Source organism: Schistocerca serialis, chromosome 5, assembly GCF_023864345.2.
Source record: "Schistocerca serialis cubense isolate TAMUIC-IGC-003099 chromosome 5, iqSchSeri2.2, whole genome shotgun sequence".
In the NCBI taxonomy this organism is placed as follows: Eukaryota; Metazoa; Arthropoda; class Insecta; order Orthoptera; family Acrididae; genus Schistocerca; species Schistocerca serialis.
Window position 1 is genome coordinate 145,628,713 of NC_064642.1, and position 21,406 is coordinate 145,650,118.

At 41.6% G+C, this 21,406-nt stretch overlaps 1 protein-coding gene across 2 annotated transcripts in view; it reads left to right on the top strand.

Moving 5' to 3' along the window:
- LOC126480980 (transcriptional adapter 2B-like) overlaps positions 1-21,406 on the top strand; it is a 108,741-nt gene that overhangs the window by 73,766 nt on the left and 13,569 nt on the right. For both annotated transcript variants that reach the window (XR_007587493.1, XM_050104417.1), the window contains exon 11: positions 12,083-12,145. Coding sequence is in view for 1 of the 2 variants with exons in the window: in XM_050104417.1 (XP_049960374.1) it covers positions 12,083-12,145 (63 nt within the window). In the remaining variant the exon portion in view is untranslated. Of the gene's footprint in view, positions 1-12,082; positions 12,146-21,406 lie in introns of those variants that run through there.

Below are 21,406 nucleotides of genomic sequence, written 5' to 3' on the forward strand. Positions count from 1 at the left end.
TTGTATCTATGACTCCGCAGTTGATCTGTGTTGGCATATCGATATATCATTGTGAGCTGCACTGTGACGACGTCTTTGCGAGTTTATTACAGCAAGTGCCGGATTCCAGGATTTATCAAGATTGAAACCACTATCTCTATTAATTAAATTTGTCGTCAAGCGAATTTCAATTGCCTCCTTTACTATTGAGTCCCAAAAGGATGATGTAGTTGCCAAAATTTTGACGTTGTCATACAACATACTGTGACCATTATCAATACAGTGCTCTGCCGTTGCTGACTTGTTAGGTTGTAAAAGTCGTGAGTACCTCTGGTGTTCGGTACATCTTTCTTGGACAGTAAGAGTTGTTTGTCCGATGTAAGAAAGGCCACATTCACATGGAATTTTGTAAACTCCAGATTTTTGGAGCAGTAAATCATCTTTGATGGAGCCCACGAGTGCAGCTGTCTTGGTTGGAGGACGAAAAATCACTTTTACTTTGTGTTTGCCGAGAATGCATCCTATTTTTGATGAGAGGCTACCCACATATGCCAAGAAGGCCATCGATTTACAGGTTTCTTCATCTTCTTCTGCTTTCTTTGTGGCCTCTTTCAGTTTCATTTTCAGTGCCCCCTGTATTTGTTGTGGAGAGTACCCATTGTCTTCAAACACTCTGTGTAAGTGGGAAAGTTCACTTTGCGGACTGCTTTTGTCAGAAATAATATGCGCTCTGTGAGTCAAAGTTCGGAGAACACTCATTGTCTGGGCAGGATGGTGGCAGCTATTTGTACGTAAATACAGATCGGTGTGCGGTGGCTTCCTATAAACTTCATGTCCCAAAGTGCCATCCTCTCTGCGCCGAACCAAAACATCCAAGAATGGAAGGCATCCCTCCTTTTCAATTTCCATTGTGAACTTTATTTGATCGTGGAGGGAGTTCAGATGTCTTAAAAAGTCTTGCAAGTTGTCTTCACCATGGGGCCAAACTACAAAGGTGTCATCAACATACCTCCAGAATACCGTGGGTTTCAAGTCGAAATTTTGGCAACTACATCATCCTTTTGGGACTCGATAGTAAAGGAGGCAATTGAAATTCACTTGACGACGAATTTAATTAATAGAGATAGTGGTTTCAATCCTGATAAATCCTGGAATCCGGCACTTGCTGTAATAAACCCGCAAAGACATCGTCACAGGGCAGCTCACAATGATATATCGATATGCCAACACAGATCAACTGCGGAGTCATAGATACAACTCGCGCATTATGCACGTCTCTGGCGCATTTGCATCTGTGGCCGCATGTGCAGTCGCGCGGTAAAACAGTATAAAGGGACGAAGCGAGGACTGGAGCGGCAGTCTTACGGCTCACTCTGAAGATGGCTGAACGTTACACAGCCGAAATATTAGAAGAAGAAGAAGAAGAAGAAGAAGAAGGAGATTTCTTGCGGCTGCGCACTCGAAACTTAATGGAACAGTCTTTGCGCCGCCAAAACCTGAAGATTCAACTAACTAAAAAAAAAAAAAAAAAAAAAAAAAAAAAAAAAAAAAAAAAAAAAGATGCTATTGCCACCACCAATTGTTCTGCTACTGCAATAATACAACACATCTACTACTTTTATAATTCCATTTACAAATCTAATTTCCTCAGCATCACCTGGCTTAATTCAGTTACATTCCATTACCCTTGGTTTATTTTTGTTGGTGTTCCTCTTATAACTCCTTTTAAGGATACTATCTCTTCTGTTCAAGTCCTTTGACATGTCTGACAGAAGTACTGTGTCTACAGGAAACCTTAAACTTTTTATTTCGTTTCCTTATTTGTTAAGTAGAAATTTGGGAAGGGTATGAGTTCCTGTGTTTGCTCAATCTCCAGATTGAAACATAGGCAATAGACTAAAATCCTGTTTCTCTCAGTTGCTACCTCCCTTTCATGCCTTTCGACTCTCATAACTACAGACTGTTTTCTTTGCAATTGTACATTACCTTTCATTCCCTGTAGTTTATCACTAATTACTTCAGGCTTTCAAAGAGTGTGTTCTAGTCAACATTTTCAAATGATTTTTCTAAATTATAATGCTGTAAACACGTTTGCTTTTCTTCATCGTAGTTCCTAAAATAAATTGTAGGGTCATTATTACTTTTTCCCAGAACCCAAATGATCTTCTTCCTGGTTGGCTTCTTCTAGATATTTTGCTCGTGTGCATATATCTCATAATAGCATTTTACAATTATAATTTATCAAGTGGTTCAGTAGTACTGACTGTGGTCAGTTTGGTTTAGGATTACTACATTCTTCTAGAAATTTAAGGATATTTTGCCTCTGTCAAATATGCTGAGACCCAGGTGGAACAGTTTTTGTCATGGTTGTAGAAACATGGATGACAAGGGGAAAGATAGCTGCCATGTCTAGGAAAATTAGAGAGACCTTTGGAGATAATAGAAGCAGTTGTATGAATATTAAAAGCTCCAATGGCAAGGCGGTACTGTGCAAAGAGGAGAAAGCTGAAAAGTAGAAGAAATATGTAGAAAGTTTGTATAGGGGAAATAAACTTGAGGACAGTGTTGTTGTTGTGGTCTTCAGTCCAGAGACTGATTTGATACAGCTCTCCATGCTTCCCTATCCCGTGCAAGCTTCTTAATCTCAGAGTACCTTCTGCAACCGACATCCTTCTGAATCTGCTAAGTGTAGTCATCTCTTGGTCTCTCTCTACGATTTTTACCCTCCACGCTGTCCTCCAATACAAAATTGGTGATCCATTGAGCCTCAGAACATATCCTACCAACCGATCCCTTCTTCTAGTCAAGTTGTGCCACAAATTTCTCTTCTCTCCAATTCTGTTCAATATCTCTTCATTAGTTATGTGATCTAACCATCTAATCTTCAGCATTCTTCTGTAACACCACATTTCGAAAGCTTCTATTCTCTTCTTGTCTAAACTATTTATCGTCCACGTTTCGCTTCCGTACATGGCTACATTCCATGCAAATACTTTCAGAAAAGACTTCCTGACACTTAAATCTATACTCGATGTTAACAAATTTCTCTTCTTCAGAAACGCTTTCGTTACCATTGCCAGTCTACATTTTATATCCTCTCTACTTCGACCATCATCAGTTATTTTGCTCCCCAAATAGCACAGACCATCTACTACTTTAAGTGTCTCATTTCCTAACCTAATTCCCTCAGCATCACCTGATATAATTCAACTGCATTCCATTATCCTCGCCGCATGGGATTAGCCAAGCGGTCTAAGGCGCTGCAGTCATGGACTGTGCGGCTTGTCCCAGCGGAGGTTCGAGTCCTCCCTCGGGCATGGGTGTGTGTGTTTGTCCTTAGGATAGTTTAGGTTAAGTAGTGTGTAAGCTTAGGGACTGATGACCTTAGCAGTTAAGTCCCATAAGATTTCACACACATTTGAACATCCGTTATCCTCATTTTGCTTTTGTATAGACAGTAGGACAGTATTATAGAAAGAGAAGAGGAAGTCGGTAAAAATGAGAAGCGACAAATTGCAAGAATAATTTGCCAGAGCATTGAAAAACCTATGTGAAAACAAAGTCCCTGGAATAAAAGACATATGTGGAAACAAGGCTACTGGAGTGTTCAACATTCCTTCAGAATTACTGAGATCTTTGGGAGAGTCAACCATGACAAACTATTCTATCTGGTGTGCAAGATGAGATGGGACAAATATCTTCAGACTTGAAGAGGAATGTAATAATTAAATTTCAGAGAAGGCAGGTGCTGACAGGTGTAAATAGTACTGAAACATCAATTTTATAAGTCATGGTTGCAAAGGTGACACAAATTATTTACAGAAGACTGTAAAAAACTGATAGAATCCAACCTTGTTGAAACTCAGTTTGAGTTCCAGAGGAACATAGGAACATAGAAACATGAGGCAATGCTACACCTATATTAAGGTAGTTTGAAGAAAGAAAAGTCTACATTTATAGCATTTGTAGATTTACAGAAAGCTATTGACAATGCTGATTGAACTGTATTATTGAGAGTATAAAATACAGGGGTAATAGATAATTCACAAATTTTACAGAAACCACACTGCAGTTATGAGATAAAGGACTTCAAGGAGAAGACAAAGTAGTGAGACAAGGTTATAGCCTATCCTGGATGTTATTCAATCTGTACATTGAGCAAGCAGTAAAGGTAACCAAAGAGAAATTTGGAAAGGGAAGCACTATTTGGAGAGAAGAAATCAAAACATTGGGGTTTGCAAATGGTGTTGTAACTCTGTCAGAGACGGTAAAGGAATTGAAAGAGCTGTGTCTTGAAAAGAGGTTACAAGATGGCAATGCCGAAGGAACTAGATTAGGAAAAGATATTCTAAAAATAGATGCTGACAGCAAAATAGCCAGTGATGGCTAAAATAGAGAGATTATAAAATGCAGACCAGCAATAGCAAGAAAAGCCAATAGCCTTTCCGCAGCGGTGATGCCAATTCCTGTCAGATCACTGAAGTTAAGTGCTGACAGGCTTGGCTAGTAGTTGGATGGGTGAAAGTCTGTATCTGCTCAGTGCTGTTGATGAGCTGGGTGCACCCAGCCCTTGTGAGGACAATTCAGGAACTACTTAATTCAGAAGTCGTGGCTCTGGTCACAAAAACACACAATGGCAGGGAGAGCAGTGTGCTGACCACATGCCTATTGATATCCACATCCATTGGCGCCTAAAGGACTGAGGATGACATGGCAGTTGCTCGATATTGTTTGGCCTTCTGAGGCCTGTTTGGATGGAGTTTAGTTCTTAAGCCTAGTTGACACGACGACATTGGGTTGCGCCACTCTTTGTGTGGAATGAGTTGCATGCAAATGGTTTCATATTTGACTGTAGACACGGCGAAACCAGTATATACTTCAGTTTTGTCGTTTTGTGGTTTCCTGAGTTGTGTCTAAAATGAAAGTTTTGGCAGCTGCACATCGCACTAGTTGTAATGGAATTAAAGCTTGTTGCATGGAATCGCTGCATAAGAAAAAAATAAGAAACGTGTTTCGATTCGTGACTGAATGAAGAAAAGACGTCAGCTCGGTTGCTCAGCATCCTTGCTGAAATAATTTGTAATAGAAGACCCAAGATGTTTTTTTACGTATCTTAGAATGGCACTAGAACTGTTAACAATTATCCTAAATAGAGTTAATTATGCAATAAGTAATAAAGATATTGTAATGCATGAATCACTGTCGCCAGAACTGAAATTACATATCACATTGCATGCATTACAATTGAGAACACTCGGCATGCTATAAGATGCGGTTTTAGTTGATGACACTTTTTCATTAATACCAATAATTATTAACAGTAATAATTATTAACATTAACAGCAGTAATTATTTGAAGCAGGCCACATTAAGAAGAGAATGGTTTGCAAACTACTCTCTTGAAGACAGATCTGTACAATGGCAATATTTCAAAATTCAAACATTTGTGAATGGGGAGCACTGCTGCGACATTTTAAATAGATGAATATTGAACAAAGACTGTAGCAGTTTGCTTTGCATAGTCTTCCCTCCAGTCAACAATATTCCTTGAAAAAGAGTGGGGCAACTCGGATTTTAGTCTTGTAGACAAGAGCATTTCTACAGCTAGAATTACATTTGCTTGTATTTTTCTTAATTCATATGTATATGCGCTCCTAATTCAATAAATTTTGCCCTGCAGCTCAGATATTGTCAAACTACCTATGTTCGGATTGCACATGATGGTCCCAGGAGCAGCAGTATGTTACTTATTTTTGTAACCAGTATCACTGAAATCCCAAAAACACCTATGCATAGCATAGATACCCAAAAAGCGAACATTATTCTCCATTCCTCACTTCATATTTCAGTTTGTCTGCACTCTGCGGACACAAATAACCTCAAAATTCATGCAACTAGTGTCGCCAAAGTTGGAACATGCCAAAACTGTTTAGTTTCACTGATGAGTTCCGCAAATGCGCGGCGCGCATGCGTAGTGACCAGTAGCGCAGTTGCCTGCAACCTTGTGTCGTTGTGTAAACTAGGCTTTAGTTTAATAACAAGAGAAATATTTCTGAAAAACAGAAATTTGCTAACAACAGATATAAGTTTAAATGTTAGGAAGTCTTTTCTGAAGATATTTATCTAGAGTGTAACCTTGTATGAAAGTAAAATGTGGACGAGAAAAAAATAAAAATTTGTGAAATTTTGTGTACAGAAAAATGCTGAAGATGGACTAGACTGATCAAATAACTAATGACGAGATACTGAATCAAACTGGATAAAAAGGAATTTATGGCTTAACCAGACTAAAAGAAGGGATTGTTTGATAGGACATGTCCTGAGGTATCATCAGTTTTGGTGATGGTGGGTCGTGTGGCAGGAGGGGGCTGGGGTAAAAATCGTAGAGGGAGGTCGAGGCCCAAATATAGGTAAACATGTTCAAATGTATGTAAGCTGCAGAGATGTAGATACTTGCGTGGGATTAGATTAGTGTTATTAGCTGCATCAAACCCGCCTTCAGACTGCAGACCAATACAGTGGTATGGTTCTTCTAAGAATATTAACAACACTGGCACAAAGTATCTCATTTCAGCCAAAGACTTTCAGTCCTCTGTTAAATTATTCTCGCAGTGTCACATCACACTTCTCATCTCCATCCATTTTCTCTTTGCGTTCCATAATATTGTCATCAAGTTTCTTTCCTTCGTATAGTAGTTCTGTGCATTCCTCCATCCATATAGCTTTCTACTCTTTCTTAATGCTGGCTTGCCATCTGAGGTCTTGGTGCTAATATAAAAAGAGTGGTTATACAGTTCATTATGTTCCAGTATTATTATGCATCTCTTATTGTCGTATTGTCATTTGATGTGCTGTTTCCTGTGTAATTATTACAGACACAGAATCTCATAACAAATTTTTATCGGTATCAACTTTGGATTTTGTGAATAGGGGTGGAATCTCTGCCACATTTTTGGAAAAAGTACCTTTCTGGTTGGTTTTCCCCACAAATATCTTTATATGCTTGTTCAGTATAATAATTTATGATAGAGGAATATCTTGTGCTACAGGCAGTGAAGTTGCTAGTTAATAACGACTTTTTTCCCCCATTACATTTTACCAGCTGCTGGTTGAAAACTAGAGTAATGTCTTACACGAACATGAAAACTTACACATCAGACAAGGGTTTGTTGGCAACATCTTTGAATCAGTGTTAAAAAAAAAAAAAATGAAACTTTTGTCCTTATTTTGGCAATTAATAAAGATCTAGGATACAGTTTATGATCTTGTGAAATCTTATATGCATATATATCAACAATATTATGAAAAGGATAGATTGCTGTTCACCATAAAGATGACTTGTTGAGTTGCAGACAGGCATGATGGTAAGGTGGCTATGCATGAACTTTTGGCTGAAGCCTTCTTGATGTGGTATACGTATACAGGGTGAAAAGTATTTAAACCGACAAACTCTGGGAGGTTGTAGGGGACATCAAAACAAATATTTTCCCCCAATGTCATTTTTTCCTACAAGGATTATTTAAACCGTTGGAGGCCGTATTACGCTCTTCAGTTGATAGAGGCCATATTACGATCTTCAGTAGTTAGATGGCGTATTACGCTCCTCAATTGTAGGCAACTGGTGTCCACCAGTGTAGTAGTGCGTTGTCTCTGTTTACTAACGGAGCGATACACCTGGAGTGAGTACACTGATATGGTTGGTGCGTACTACGTAGCGCACCACAACGGACGAGCTGCACAGCGGGTTTATCAACAACAATATCCTAATCGCCGTATCCTGCATAATACGACATTTGATGTTGTGTACCAATGTCTGCGTGAGACCAGGTCATTTAGCAGACTACCTGGACAGGGACGCCGTCGCACGGTAAGAACGCTGCAATTTGAGGAAGCTGTCTTGCAGCATGTGGAGCGGGATCCTTCAATCAGCGCTCATGCAATTGCATGTCACATGGGGACGAATCAGACGACTGTAAGAACAGTCCTTCGAGAGCAGTTGTTACGTCCATTTCACTTACAGCGTGTCCACAACCTGGAACCAGTTGATTATCCACCCAGAGCACAGTTTTCGCAGTGGTACCTGGAACAGTGTGAAATGCATCGTAGATTTCCATCCTCTGTGTTGTTTACCGATGAAGCAATGTTCGGGCGTGATGGAGTCTTCAACACGAGTGAGGATAACCCACATGCCACAGTTACTAGCGCTCATCAAGTGCGGTTCTTCGTTTATGTGTGGGTCGGTGTTGTTGGAGACTGTTTAATTGGGCTGTATTTGCTACCTAGTTGTTGTCTCTTGGTCATAAAAAAATTGAAAAGTGTTTGTTGGTTTAATTAATTTGCTGCCAGAGAAATCTTCCTCTACCGGTTTAAATACTCCTCATAGGAAAAAATGACATTAGGGAACAATATTTGTTTTGATGTCCCCTACAACCTCCCAGAGTTTGTCGGTTTAAATACTTTTCACCCTGTATATGTGCTTATGTGAATGCATGTGTGCTTTTCTTTTCTGAAGAAGGCTTTCAATGAAAGATCATATGCAACAATCTGTTCGTCATCTCTGGCTGCAACTCGCATGCCGTCTTTACAGTTAGTAGCAATATATCCATTTCATAATATTGTTGACATTCCAACCTAGACTTTCCATTATATACATATATTGTGTTTGAAATATTATGTTGTTCCGTAATAAAGTAAAGCAACAAAGAGAAGGCAATTGAATTGTTGTAAAATACACTTTTTCCTGTGTTCCTGTGGCTGATTTCCATTGACTTCCATAATTGTATGTTTATGTTAATACATGACGTTTTGAACAACTTGTTTCATTTTTGCACATTATCCTTAAGCCCCAAATGCAGAACCCATTTTTCAAATGTTTTGAATTGCATAAATTTAATGGCAGTGTCATTTATCTTAATGCAAAATATACTAACAGAATACGAAACTAATTCAGAAATGTTATTTTATACACGCTGTGACTCGAACAGAATGCAAATGTCAGTATGGTGAACAGTTATATGATTTACACTTCCTTACCATGTGTGTGACGGCAGACATCAATGTCCATATAACAGGGTGTATACGACCCGGGACAACCGGGAGATCCAGGAGAAAACCGGGGAAAAACCCAGGAATTTTTCATCGTTTTAGTTTTCAGTTAAATTTTTGTAATTTTGCTGGTGAAAACTGATACTCTAACAAAGGATATTACTGTATCCCATTACTGCAGAATAATACTGCAGCAATAAAACATGAACGGGAGAAAAAAATGAAAATAAAAGTTAAATTACTAAGGAAATGTGCCACATACAACAACAAAACACAGTGCTTGTACAAGCGTCCGTCAGCAGCAAAATGTGTCAGAGGCTTTAGGAAGACTATGCAATGCTTCATGACGACAAATTGCCTCCATGAGCGTGATGTCACAACTGTTTACATTAGATTCGTTTGATCAGTTAGGAGTGAGCTCGTGCGGATGCGTGGTCGAGTTGCGTATGAGTAGTACCTTCTCCCACTTCTGGGTACAGAAATTTGCCCGTTGGCTGTGTAAGCAGTAGCAGCAATCAGCGAGATGCTACCTGGAGAAATTTTACTAGCCCAAGGTGTCAGATTCACGCATGAGCAGCGTATTCTTGAGGAAAAAACCTTGTTTCACAAAGCTCCTAGCATCCAGCACACGTTGGTCTGTCGATTATTCATATGATTTTAAATGCATCGCTGTCGGTTTTTGAACATTTTTGAACACATTCTAAATTGATTTCTGAATGAATCTAAGTTGATTTTTGAATCCGTGCGTAGTGTACTTGATGTCTCTGTCAGGGGAATCCTTGTCGCATGTAGAAATAAACTTTGCTGTAGACAAAATGGGATGGGGCCATATGAGCTGAGCTGAATAAAGCCGAATTGATGAATGCCAATCGCTGTTTTTCTATGTAGTTGACTGGGTTTGCGAACGATCAGTGTTGTTATAATTACTAGCGAAATCCACAGATTCTGACTACCAGAGTGGAAATAATTGACTAACAGGAATAACAGGTAAGAAAGATTACGTATTATCTTTTGGGTGTATCCAAGAAAATGAAATTTTGACAGACAATTTTTAGCTAGGTTGCTACACTAGTAAGGGCCAGTTTGTACAGTCCCCGGCTAGTAGCCGCTTATGATCTATTCTAAGAATAACGTGGAAAACGCGTTGTACGAACACATTATAACCCCTAACCGGAGAATAATTGTGGGAGAACTATACCGGTGATTCTGGCAGGGTTATTGAAGTCAACTGGAAAATAAGTTTTGACAATGGCAGGAATAGTTACAGAATTAGTGATGACAAGATTGTTTGTTAGGACGAGAATGGAGAAGAAACATTGGTTGACTACATCACGTGTCCTATGCTCTGAATATCTGCTGTCATCAGCTGGTGAGATCATGTGACATGAACTAAAATTGGCTTACAAAATGCATTGCAATCTTGATTTCAATGCTGCGGAAAGTAACATTCGGTGTCCGGTGTAATTTGAATTTATACTTTCGCAATACGAAAATATGTAGTGCACATGTTGCTGTACATGAAAAGATCTTTCCAAAACATGTTTTTTCTCCTGAGTTTCGTTTTTTAAAGTGCCGGGAAATTCTATGCTGGCGTATAAAACTATAACCACTCAAAGGATTGATAAGTTTCGCAGTTCCGAGGGAAAGTATAATGTCACTTAACTCACCCAGGAGAAAGTGTATTTTTAACCGGGAAATCTGAGAAAAATCCGAGAATTTTTTTTCCTTGTCCGCGTATACATGCTGATATAAGTACTTTACCTGATTGAACACATCCAGAAAGCAGTTGTGATTTGTTGTGTCTTACTGTTTGAGGTTCTGCTGGTAAATCTGCCATCTCTTATGCTGATCAGTAGATCATAGGAGATTTCATAATGTATTTTTTCATTATTTGTGACTAAGGCCAAACAAAATATCACTAAGTGTTTAAAGTTATTCTTGTTATATGTTTCTTAGGTATATTATATTGATATAGGAGCAATGTGGGAATATACAGGTGTGTAGTACCAAGATTCTTATTCAAGTGTACTGTACATATACTGTCTGTGGCTGAGAAGAATACACACTGGAGGAATGCGGCTGTGAGTCAGGAGCGCATCATGACATGCTCTAGACTGGATAGTATGATCTGTTCTAAAAACATTTGCAATGAATGCAATTATATCAGCACTATAAATGTGAGTAACTTGAAGAGGTTTCTGTGATGCAAACACAAAAAAGCATGTCACCTTTTCAGTTCCTGTGTACATGGTGTCAGTAGTTGCCTTATCAATAATTTATTAATACTCGTGTTGTACATGCAGTAACTTAAATATGTTTCTTTGGATACACATTTCAGTTTATTCAGTTAAAACATTGTTAATGCCAAGGTTTTCTCATCCATTTTCTTGCTTATAATGTGGATGTGATGTCTGCATACACTTTTCACTAGAAATTTCCTCTTTCTCACTAGTGCTGTACATAAAAAAATAAAGGAAACTGGGAGAACATACATGGCTAACAGTGAAAGACAATGAGGCTAAAGATGGCAGGGAAAGGAGCAAGGGGAAACACTTCCTGCCTCACTCCTTGCAGGTCTTCTTCTCAGCTGCCTACAGTACTTTGTTTGTGAGTTTGCATGACTAGCTGAAGATCAAATGTCAGCATCTGTCTTCAGCCCTTGTTTGATCTATTCCATGTGTTTGGATCCTGAGTTGATGGGAGCTTTAAGACTTAAACTTGATTATCTGTAAATGTACAATGTGAGCAAAAGCCTCAAGGTCTAAATATTGTCATATTTTGCTGTTTGGTATTCTTTCAGTTTTGGTGTAGTTGTTCCCTCTTCCATGACCATAAATCACACACTTCTATTCCTTTAGTCTTGTAAGTGAAACCCAATATAAATTAAAGATTTCTGTGTTTTATTGTGCCTTAAGTGCTTTGTATTTTAATTGTAGGCAGAAATCAGCTGCAAGACTTGCAGTTACATATTAACATTAAAACTATTTTACTTATTGTCTGATTAGTCACTTTGTTTGATTCTATGAAAAATAAGAGTTGTGTTTTTTATATGTTTTAGCTGTGTACATCATTGAATATGAAGCCTTCCCAATACCTTACGTGGAAGACACTACTACTTCGTGTAAGTTTCTTTTTTGTTATAAAAATTACGAATATGGTATATGTATGTATGTGCATGTGTTTCTGCCTGTGTGCTTAAGGTAGAATTCAGTAATTACAAACTACAGTCAGTATTGTACTTAACTTATTCCTCCTGAACTGTAAAACTGCACAGGTATTTCATTTGTCTAGAGATTGTATTTCAGGTGTAGGTTTTCAAGTGAGCACATAAGTGCTTTCCAACTTTCATGCTGAAACAGTTAAAAAGTACTTTTGCCCCCAAACATAGCCACTTTTGTAAGTCATGTTCTAAACTTAACTGGGATTGCTGTACTTCCAAAACTAGCATCTAGAAGAAGAGCAGTGTGTAAGACATATGTAACTGGAACAAACTTTACATCACATATTAGCTTCCCCTGAGGGTCCCGGGGTTAGAACAGACCTGAAGTATTCCTGTCTGTCGTAAGAGGCGACTAAAAGGAGGCTCACACATTTCAGCCTTTATGTGATGGTCCCCTGTCAGGTTTGACCTCCATCTTTCTAAATTTTCCCGAAGAGCGAGCCGGTTGGGGAAGGGTGCCTTACATGGTGTGTTGTGTCAATCGTGCACTGAGATCTTTAGCCCACTTTCTCATTGTCACATTGCAGTCCCGCTCATTCTCCATCTCTTGGGCGAGGACGCCTTCCTGGGTGCATTTTCCACCATGCACTATGCAGTGTTGGCTTTCTGCGCCGACAATGACCATGGAATTCTTAGCACCACATATCCAGCATGGTAGCTGGTCCATTGTGGTGGGGCCACCATGTACCCTGTCGGTTGTAGCCCCCTGACAACACAGGGATCGCTGTGCTGATGCCTGCACTGTTAACTCCCCACATATACCATGGAGTAGATGCCCATCTCCCTGGGGCGTCGGGACTCCCGGTAATGGCCATCCTGCCAGGTGGCCGTTGCTGAGGCTGGGTGGTGCCTGTGGGGTAGGGCCCCTGGTCGGAGTGGGTGGCATCAGGGCAGATGACATGCCGTGAAGCGTAGTACGTCATCTCTTGCTGGTGGTCTGCCGCCAGCAGTCTCTAAGCAGGCAAAGTCTAACTTCAATGCTAAGAAATATGACCCCAAATCATTCCCCTCGCTGGCCACACAATGGGAGGAACACCGGGCTGTGGATGGCAGTTAAGCTTACTTGTCCCGGTACCTCATATGTACAAGAATTGATGGAATCTTTCATGTCCATGAAGCCTCAGTTTTTTGTGGAGCATTTGGAGGACAAGTTTGGGGAGGTGGAGGGCTTGTCCAAAATGCACTCTGGGTCGGTCTTGATAAAAACAGCATCCTCTGCCCAGTCACAGGCATTACTCGCTTGTGACAAGTAGGGGGATGTTTCTGTTACCATCGCGCCTCATAAGAGCTTAAATACGGTCCAGAGTATTATATTCCACAGGGACCTTCTTTTGCAGTCTGACGATAAGCTGCATGCCAGTTTAGAGCAGCGAAGTGTTCATTTCGTCCGGTGAGTCCTTCAGGGTCCAAGGGATAATCAGGTTGCCACCGGTGCCTTCATCTTGGCCTTCATGGGCGACACATTGCCCGAGAAGGTCGAAGTGATTGTCTAACACTGTGACGTCAAGCCATATATCCCTCCCCCAATGTGGTGCTTTAAGTGCTGGAAGTTCAGCCATATGTCTTCCTGCTGTACTTCTAGCGTCACATATTGAGATTGTGGATGTCCATCACATCCCAGTACTCCATGTTCCCTGCCTCCCATCTGTGTCAACTGTGGAGAGCATCATTCACCTTATTTGCCATACTGCAGCATTTGACAGAAAGAGAGGAAAATCATTGAATCTAAGACCCTGGACTAACTGACCTACACTGAGGCTAAGAGGAAATTTGAGCACCTACATCCTGTGGCTATGACCTCCTCTTATGCCGCTGCTATGAGAACAATTGTCGCCCCATCAATTCCTTGCATTTCTGTTGCCTCTCAGAACCAGAGGTCTATACCTGCCCTCTTGATGGTGGGGGGCACTTCCCTCCCTGTTGCTCCTGCACCACCTACATCTGGAGCAATACCCCCCCCCCCCCCCCCCCCCCAACCATCAGGGATATCAGTCCCCACTTCTGAGCCGGAGAAGTGTAAGTCTTCTTCTGCTTCTCTCGCTAGGAAGGGGTCCCTTGGGTCACTCCATTCCCAGGTTTCTGCTTGTGGGAAAGATGACACCCACCAGTGACTGAAGAGCCCAAAAGAAGCTGGTCATAGAGCTTCACGCTCATACTGAATCAGTGAAGTCCTCCCAGCCAGGGCAACCCAAGGAGCAGTGAGAGAAATCCAAAAAGAAGTTCTCCAAGACCAAGGGAATTGCAGTGCCACCCACACCACCGCTACCTACAAGCTCTGCGACTGCGGATGTGGTGGAGATTCTGGTGTCCACTGAGGACCTAGATCTCTCCGGACCCTCAGACACAATGGATATAGACTGCTCAGGAAAAAAGTCAGTGGCAGCAGGTGACCCTGAGATGTAAACTACCTTATTGAATGTTCCATGCCTTCCCAGTCACAATGACGTCATCCTCCAGTGGAACTGTGACGGTTTTTTCCAAAGCCTGGCTGAGCTATGGCAACCGTTAAGCCTTACACCTGCTTTCTGCATTGTCCTCCAGGAAACCTGGTTCGCGGCAATGCAGACCCCTGCCCTCCACGGCTACAAGGGATACTACAGGAACCGTAGCGACTATAATCGAGTGTCAGGTGGAGTTTGCGCTTATGTCCTAAACTCAGTCTGTAGTGAAACTGTGCCCCTTCAAACTCCTCTTGACGCTGTGGCTGCCAGAATAAGGACGACACAGGAAATAACTGTCTGCAATGTATATCTTCCTCCAGATGGTGCAGTGTCCCTGAATGTATTAACTGTACTAATTGATTAACTCTCTAAACCTTTCCTTCTGTTGGGAGATTTTAATGACCATAACCCCTAGTGGGGTGGTACCGTGCTTAGGAAGAGATGTTGAAACTTTACTGTCTCAGTTCGACCTCTGAGTCTTAAACACTGAGGCCCCCACACATTTCAGTGTGGCTCATGATAGTTACTCGGCCATTGATTTATCAATTTTCAGCCCAGGACTTCTCCCATCTATCCACTGGAGAGCACATGATAACCTGAGTGGTTGTGACCACTTCTCCATCTTCCTGTCACTGCCCCAGCATCAAGCCCACGGACACCTGCCCAGATGGGCTTTAAACAAGGTGGACTGGGAAACTTTCACCTCTGTGCTGTCACTGCTGAATCTCCCCCACACAGTAACATCGATGTGATGGTTGAGGAGGTGACTACAACAATAGTTTCTGTGGCAGAAAACACGATCCCTCGCTCTTTAGGCTGCCCCCCCGGCGAAAGGCAGTTCCTCGGTGGTCACTGAAAGTCAGTGAAGCAATTAAGGAGCGACGGCGAGCTCTACAGTGGCATAAGCAGCAACCTTCCCTTGAGCACCTCATAGCCTTGAAATGTTTCCGTGCCCATGTTCCCATGTTCACCAACTTATCAAACAACGGAAGCAGGAGTGTTGGGAGATATGTTTGACCATTGGGTGCCATACGTCACCTTCCCAAGTCTGGGCAAAGATCAAATGTGTTTTCGGATACCAGACACCGGTAGGTGTTCCCGGTGTTAACATAAATGGCGTGTTATCTACTGATATCAACGCGATTGCTGAGCACTTTGCTCGAGCCTCTACATTGGAGAATTACCCCCCAGCCTTTCGCACTTTCAAACGGCGACTGGAGGGGAAAGTCCTCTCATTCACTACATGCCACAGTGAATCCTATAATGCCCCATTTACAGAATGGGAGCTCCTCAGTGCCCTTGCACATTGCCCTGACACAGCTCCTGTGCCAGATCAGATCCACAGTCACATGATTAAACATCTCTCAACCGACTACAAGTGACATCTCCTCGTCATCTTCAACCGGATCTGGTGCGATGGTGTCTATCCATCACAGCGGCGGGAGAGCACCATCATTCCCGGTGCTCGAATACGGTAAAAACCTGCTTGACGTGGATAGCTATCAGCCCATCAACCTCACCAACATTCTGCTGGAATGTATGGTGTTTTGGCGGTTGGATTGGGTCCTAGAGTCACGTGGCCTACTGGCTCCATGTCAGGGCGGCTTGCGCCAGGGTAGCTCTACCACTGATAATCTTGTGTCCCTCGAGTCTGCCATCCGAACATCCTTTTCCAGACACCGAAACCTGGTTGCCGTCGTTTTTGATTTATGAAAAGCGTATGGCACCACCTGGCGACATCATGTGCTTGCCACATTATACGAGTTGGGTCTCCGAGGCTCGCTCCCTGTTTTTATCCAAAATTTCCAGTCGCCTCGTATTTTCCGTGTCCAAGTTGGTGCCTCCCATAGTTCCCCCATATCCAGGAGAATGGGGTCCTGCCGCAGGGCTCTGTATCGAGTGAAACTCTATTTTTAGTGGCCATTAATGTCTAGCAGCATTGGTCTCACCTTCTCTGTATGCAGACGACTTCTGCATTTCATACTGCTCCACCAGTACTGGTGTTGCTGAGCGACGCCTGCAGGGAGCCATCCACAAGGCACAGTCATGGGCTCTAGCCTACGGTTTCCAGTTTTCGGCCGCAAAGTTGTGTGTTATGCACTTCTGTCGGTGTCGTACTGTTCATCCAGAACCAGAACTTTACCTTAATAATGATCCACTCACTGTAGTGGAGACATATCGATGACATTGCACATGTTTGTAGTTCTCCTGCGCATCGGAATCACTGTCTACTTTTCTCACCTACAGCAGTTCATCTCCTGCATCAGCGGCACACGTCAGGGCTTCCAATTGCAGTTCTTGTCTGATGCCTTCTTTCTGAACTAGAGTTCTTGTCTTTACCACCTGTACTTGAGGTCCATTCATGTACAGATCCATGGTGTATGCCTAGGCCACGGCTTTGCCTGGGCCTTTCACATGGCCCTAAGGACTCAGTTAACCCAAAGGATCTCCACTGCCATTTCCCCTTGATTCTTGACATGTACCAAGGCCACGAAGTGTTTACATCAATGGCTGATGCTCACATCATTCATTGCCTGATGGCTGCAGTGTTTTCACTGCCTAGCTGGTGGCTATATCTCGTGCTCTTGAACACGTCCATTCATGCCCTGAGGAGTCGTTTCTTCTGTGTACTGACTCCTTGAGCAGTCTACAAGCTGTCAACCTCGTCATCCCTCGGTAGTAACCATCCAGGAGTCCATCTATACTCAGAAACGGTCCAGTCATTCAGTGGTGTTTGTCTGGACCCCAGGTCAAGTCGGAATCCCAGGCAACGAACTTGCCGACAGGTTGGCCAAACAGGCTGCGCGGAAACAGCTTATAGAGATCGGCTTCTCTGCAACTGACCTGCGTTCGGTACTACTCCGCAAGGTTTTGTGGCTTTGGGAGACGAAATGGCATAACCTCAGCATGCACAACAAATTGCGTGCCATTAAGGAGACTATGAATGTTTGGCAGTCCTCCATGTGGGCTCTCGAAGGGACTCTGTGGTTCTCTGCCAGCTCCGCATTGGCCACACTTGGGTGACACACGGCTGCCCCCTGCGCCGTGATGACCCACGTCAGTGTCGGTGCAGCCCCCGGCTGACAGTAGCCCATATCTTGCTGAGCTGTCCTTCTTTGGCTGCCTTGCGATGGAATCTTCGGTTACCGGACTCTTTGCCCTTAATTTTAGCTGATAATGCCTCATCGGCTAATTTAGTTTTACATTTTATACATGACAGTGGGTTTTATCATTCTATATAAGTTTTAGTGCATGTCTGTTGCCCCTTTGTGTTCTCCACTCTAATGCTTTTAGGGTGGCTGTTTTAATGTGTCACAGAGTGGCTGGCTTTTCCTTTTTATTCTCGTGGCCAGCCAGCTCTCTTGGTTACCTTTGTGCCTTTGGTGACCATTGTACCTGTAGCAGGATTGTCATCATTAATCCCTCTCTCTCTTTGGTGACATTCTAAAAATGATTAGGTTTGTCTGTAACCAGATTAAACATATTACTGTGACATGTGGGTTGTCAGACTAGTTGTTAGAGGCAGTTAACTGAAACTGTGCTTAGCATTTCATTACAGTATTCTTGGCCTTTAATACTTTTGATGGAAGCATAATTTTCCAATCAATATTGGACAAATTAAAGTAATAATCTCTACTGTTACCATACGTTTAAAGTATTTCCACACATTAGATTATCTTTGAGTGAAACTGTAAGAGTCATGTGTGCATCTGATGGCTTATAGAAACATTTGATTATTATTGAAAGTCCACTGACCCATATTATCCTTGTCATAAGAGGTCACAGTTGGCTATATTTTCGAAATCACTGGACTTAATGTTTCTGCTAATCACTATAAACACTCCATTGAGTGGGAGATGATTTTCCCAATATAAGTACCACTTGCTGAAAATTTCTGTAATCTATACTTTGATCTTCAACCATTTCTTGGTTCCTAATATCTGGGAGGGAATGCTGTCTTGAAGGTATATGATGTTTTGTAGTTTACTGCAAACACTCTGGCAATTCAAAACTATAGTTCAATTCTTTTATCTTGGCGGCTCGCGCATGCCCGCCCAGACGCTGGAGATTGCTGCGTTGCCAGTTGCACACGACGCACGCGCCAATAGAAGCAGTGCCATAGTATAGCTAGTTCGCAAGCTTACGTGTAGGGGGGAGCGCGCAGTTCATGAAGTAAAGCCACCACGGCCACATTAACCCTTTCGCTGCTACAAAGACGTGCTCCCTGCATTCCGCGCTGTGGGCAATTTTGTCACTGCACTGCTTGCCTGTGCAGACACATTGTGTTCCGACTGCTTTGACACTCTTTATCACTCGATTCCACAAAAACTATTTGGCTCAAAAATTAGATTTTTACCTATCTTCTTGACTGATACCTTCCCCCCATAAATGACTTAATTTTGTTTCGATGTTCAACGCAGTTATTATGCAGCATTAAATATAGTAAACCTTTGCACGAAATTTTGAAGAGTTTGCAGAGTTAAAAGTCCATAGAGTATACTTTCCGTATGGTCGATTTTAGTTGCTACAATGTTGAGAATGAAATGTGGACAAGATATCTATATATTTCATTTAATTTAAGTACCACATAAGTGTCGTATGTAATATTGAGAAATATTCCACCTTTCGCGACTGTAACAAAAGTTTTACTTACACTGGGCACGTTTGGCTTTATTTTAAAGCACTTCAATCAATCAAAAGGAAGTAGACAAAATACATTAAACAAAACTGTGGACTTACAAAAACATTAGGACTTGAATATACTGTCTGTCAGTGAAGTGCTCTGAGCTATGTCAAATATAATTTTGTGTGTGGCACACACAAACAGCATTTATTTGCTAAAACACTGATGAACCAACACAAACGTTGAATATTGTGCTACCGCAGCACATAACTACGAAAGGTGACTTGGCAATGGAGGACACAAAATACAGTCCTCTTATGATGCTTCAAAAGAGAGAAACGCGTCTGGTCTAAATAAGTCGCTTATTACAGTTGCAGAAGAGGGATATATTTCAATACCATTGGTAAAACTGCGACTGTGGAACAAAAAACAAGAAATAGAACATGAATACCATTGTGTATGTGCCATACCTTTCACCGATGGAAGTGCTTTAAAATAAAGCCAAACGCGCCGTGTGTATATAAAACTTTTATTACAGTCACGAAAGACGGAATATTTCTCAATATTACATACGACACCTATGTGGTACTTAAATTAAATGAGATATTGTTATACAGTAAATATTATATGAAATTTAGGTATCTTGTCCACATTTCATTCTCAACATTGTGGCAACTAAAATCGACCATACGGAAAGTATAGGCTATGGACTTTTACCTCTGCAAACTCTTCAAAATTTCGTGCAATGGTTTACTACATTTAATGCTGCACATCAAAACAAAATTAAGTCATTTATGGGGGGAAGGTATCAGGCAAGAAGACGTGTAAAAATCAAATTTTTTGGCCAAATAGTTTTTGTGAAATCGAATGATAAGTGTTTCAAAACAGTGGGAACACCATGTGTCTGCACAGGCGAGAAGTGCAGTGATGACAAAATCGCGCACAGCGCGGAATGCGGGGAGCATGTGTCTGCAGCAGCGAAAAAGTTAATGAAGAGGCAAAGCACTAGAAATTTCATTCAAACGAATAAAATTCGTGAAGTAAGGCACTCCAATATTGTTTTTAAATAAAAAAAATATTAAGCACCACACAAGGTTTGAACTCCTAACCTTTCACTTGGCAGCCCAACACCTTATCCGTTCCACTACCTCAGCTCATCAAACAGTATATCTCCATAACGACTCTAACACCTCACGCAACTACTTATAAACACTGTTGGTATGACTATGAATTACTCACGCTTCGTCGAAGTACAATAGGAAATAAACAATTACCGCTGTTCTTTATTGCGAAAAAGCAGTTCGTGAGATTGAAACAAACACCTTTCCTTACTATAGCCTGAATTAGGAGTCTTATTGCTTGTTTGGTTTAATTAATTAATAGAATATGAAGCAATTGGTATAAAGAATGCTTTTTCCAAACTTTCTGTAAAAGAAAGTCTGCTATCAAGACATTGCTTTTGTTCTATTACTTTATTTATGACTGAACGTTTCCAAAACTGAAGACACTCGTCCGTGCTCTGCACTGCTGTCGAGATCTGGCAACGTCGTTCTCTGTTCATTGGCTGACTGTGTTTTGTGACGTCAGATGCGCAGAACGAACCTAAACTCGGCCGCCAAGATATATGACGCGCACTTTACCATTTCACTATCCATATGTTCTACATGATTTGTTTCACTAATTGTGTTGTCCAGTGGAGATGTTTGAATAGGCACGTGGTAGTTTCACCTAACCAAAACAAAAAAGTGTGCCACACATGCTGTGCAACTTAAGACATTGATGGCACATTTGATTTGCTCTTCTCCTGTGACACTATTTCTCTTGGAAGGTTCATCATACACCTCAAATTCAAGCTGTCTACAACTGGCAGCCTGTTCTTCCCCCACCCTGCGTGGGGCTCAGAACTCTTATGTGCGTGCTTGGTGAGCATGGGACCCCAAGCTATTGTAGTACTTTTTCCTTGCCTGTGTTGTAGTTTTACCTTCTGACTGTATGTTTTCTCTGAATTATTGTGTTAAGAAGATTTTCTTCTGGCAACCTATTTGTAATAAAGTTCCTGAATGTACTGCCCTCCAGGAAAGTTCTCGCACCCAAATT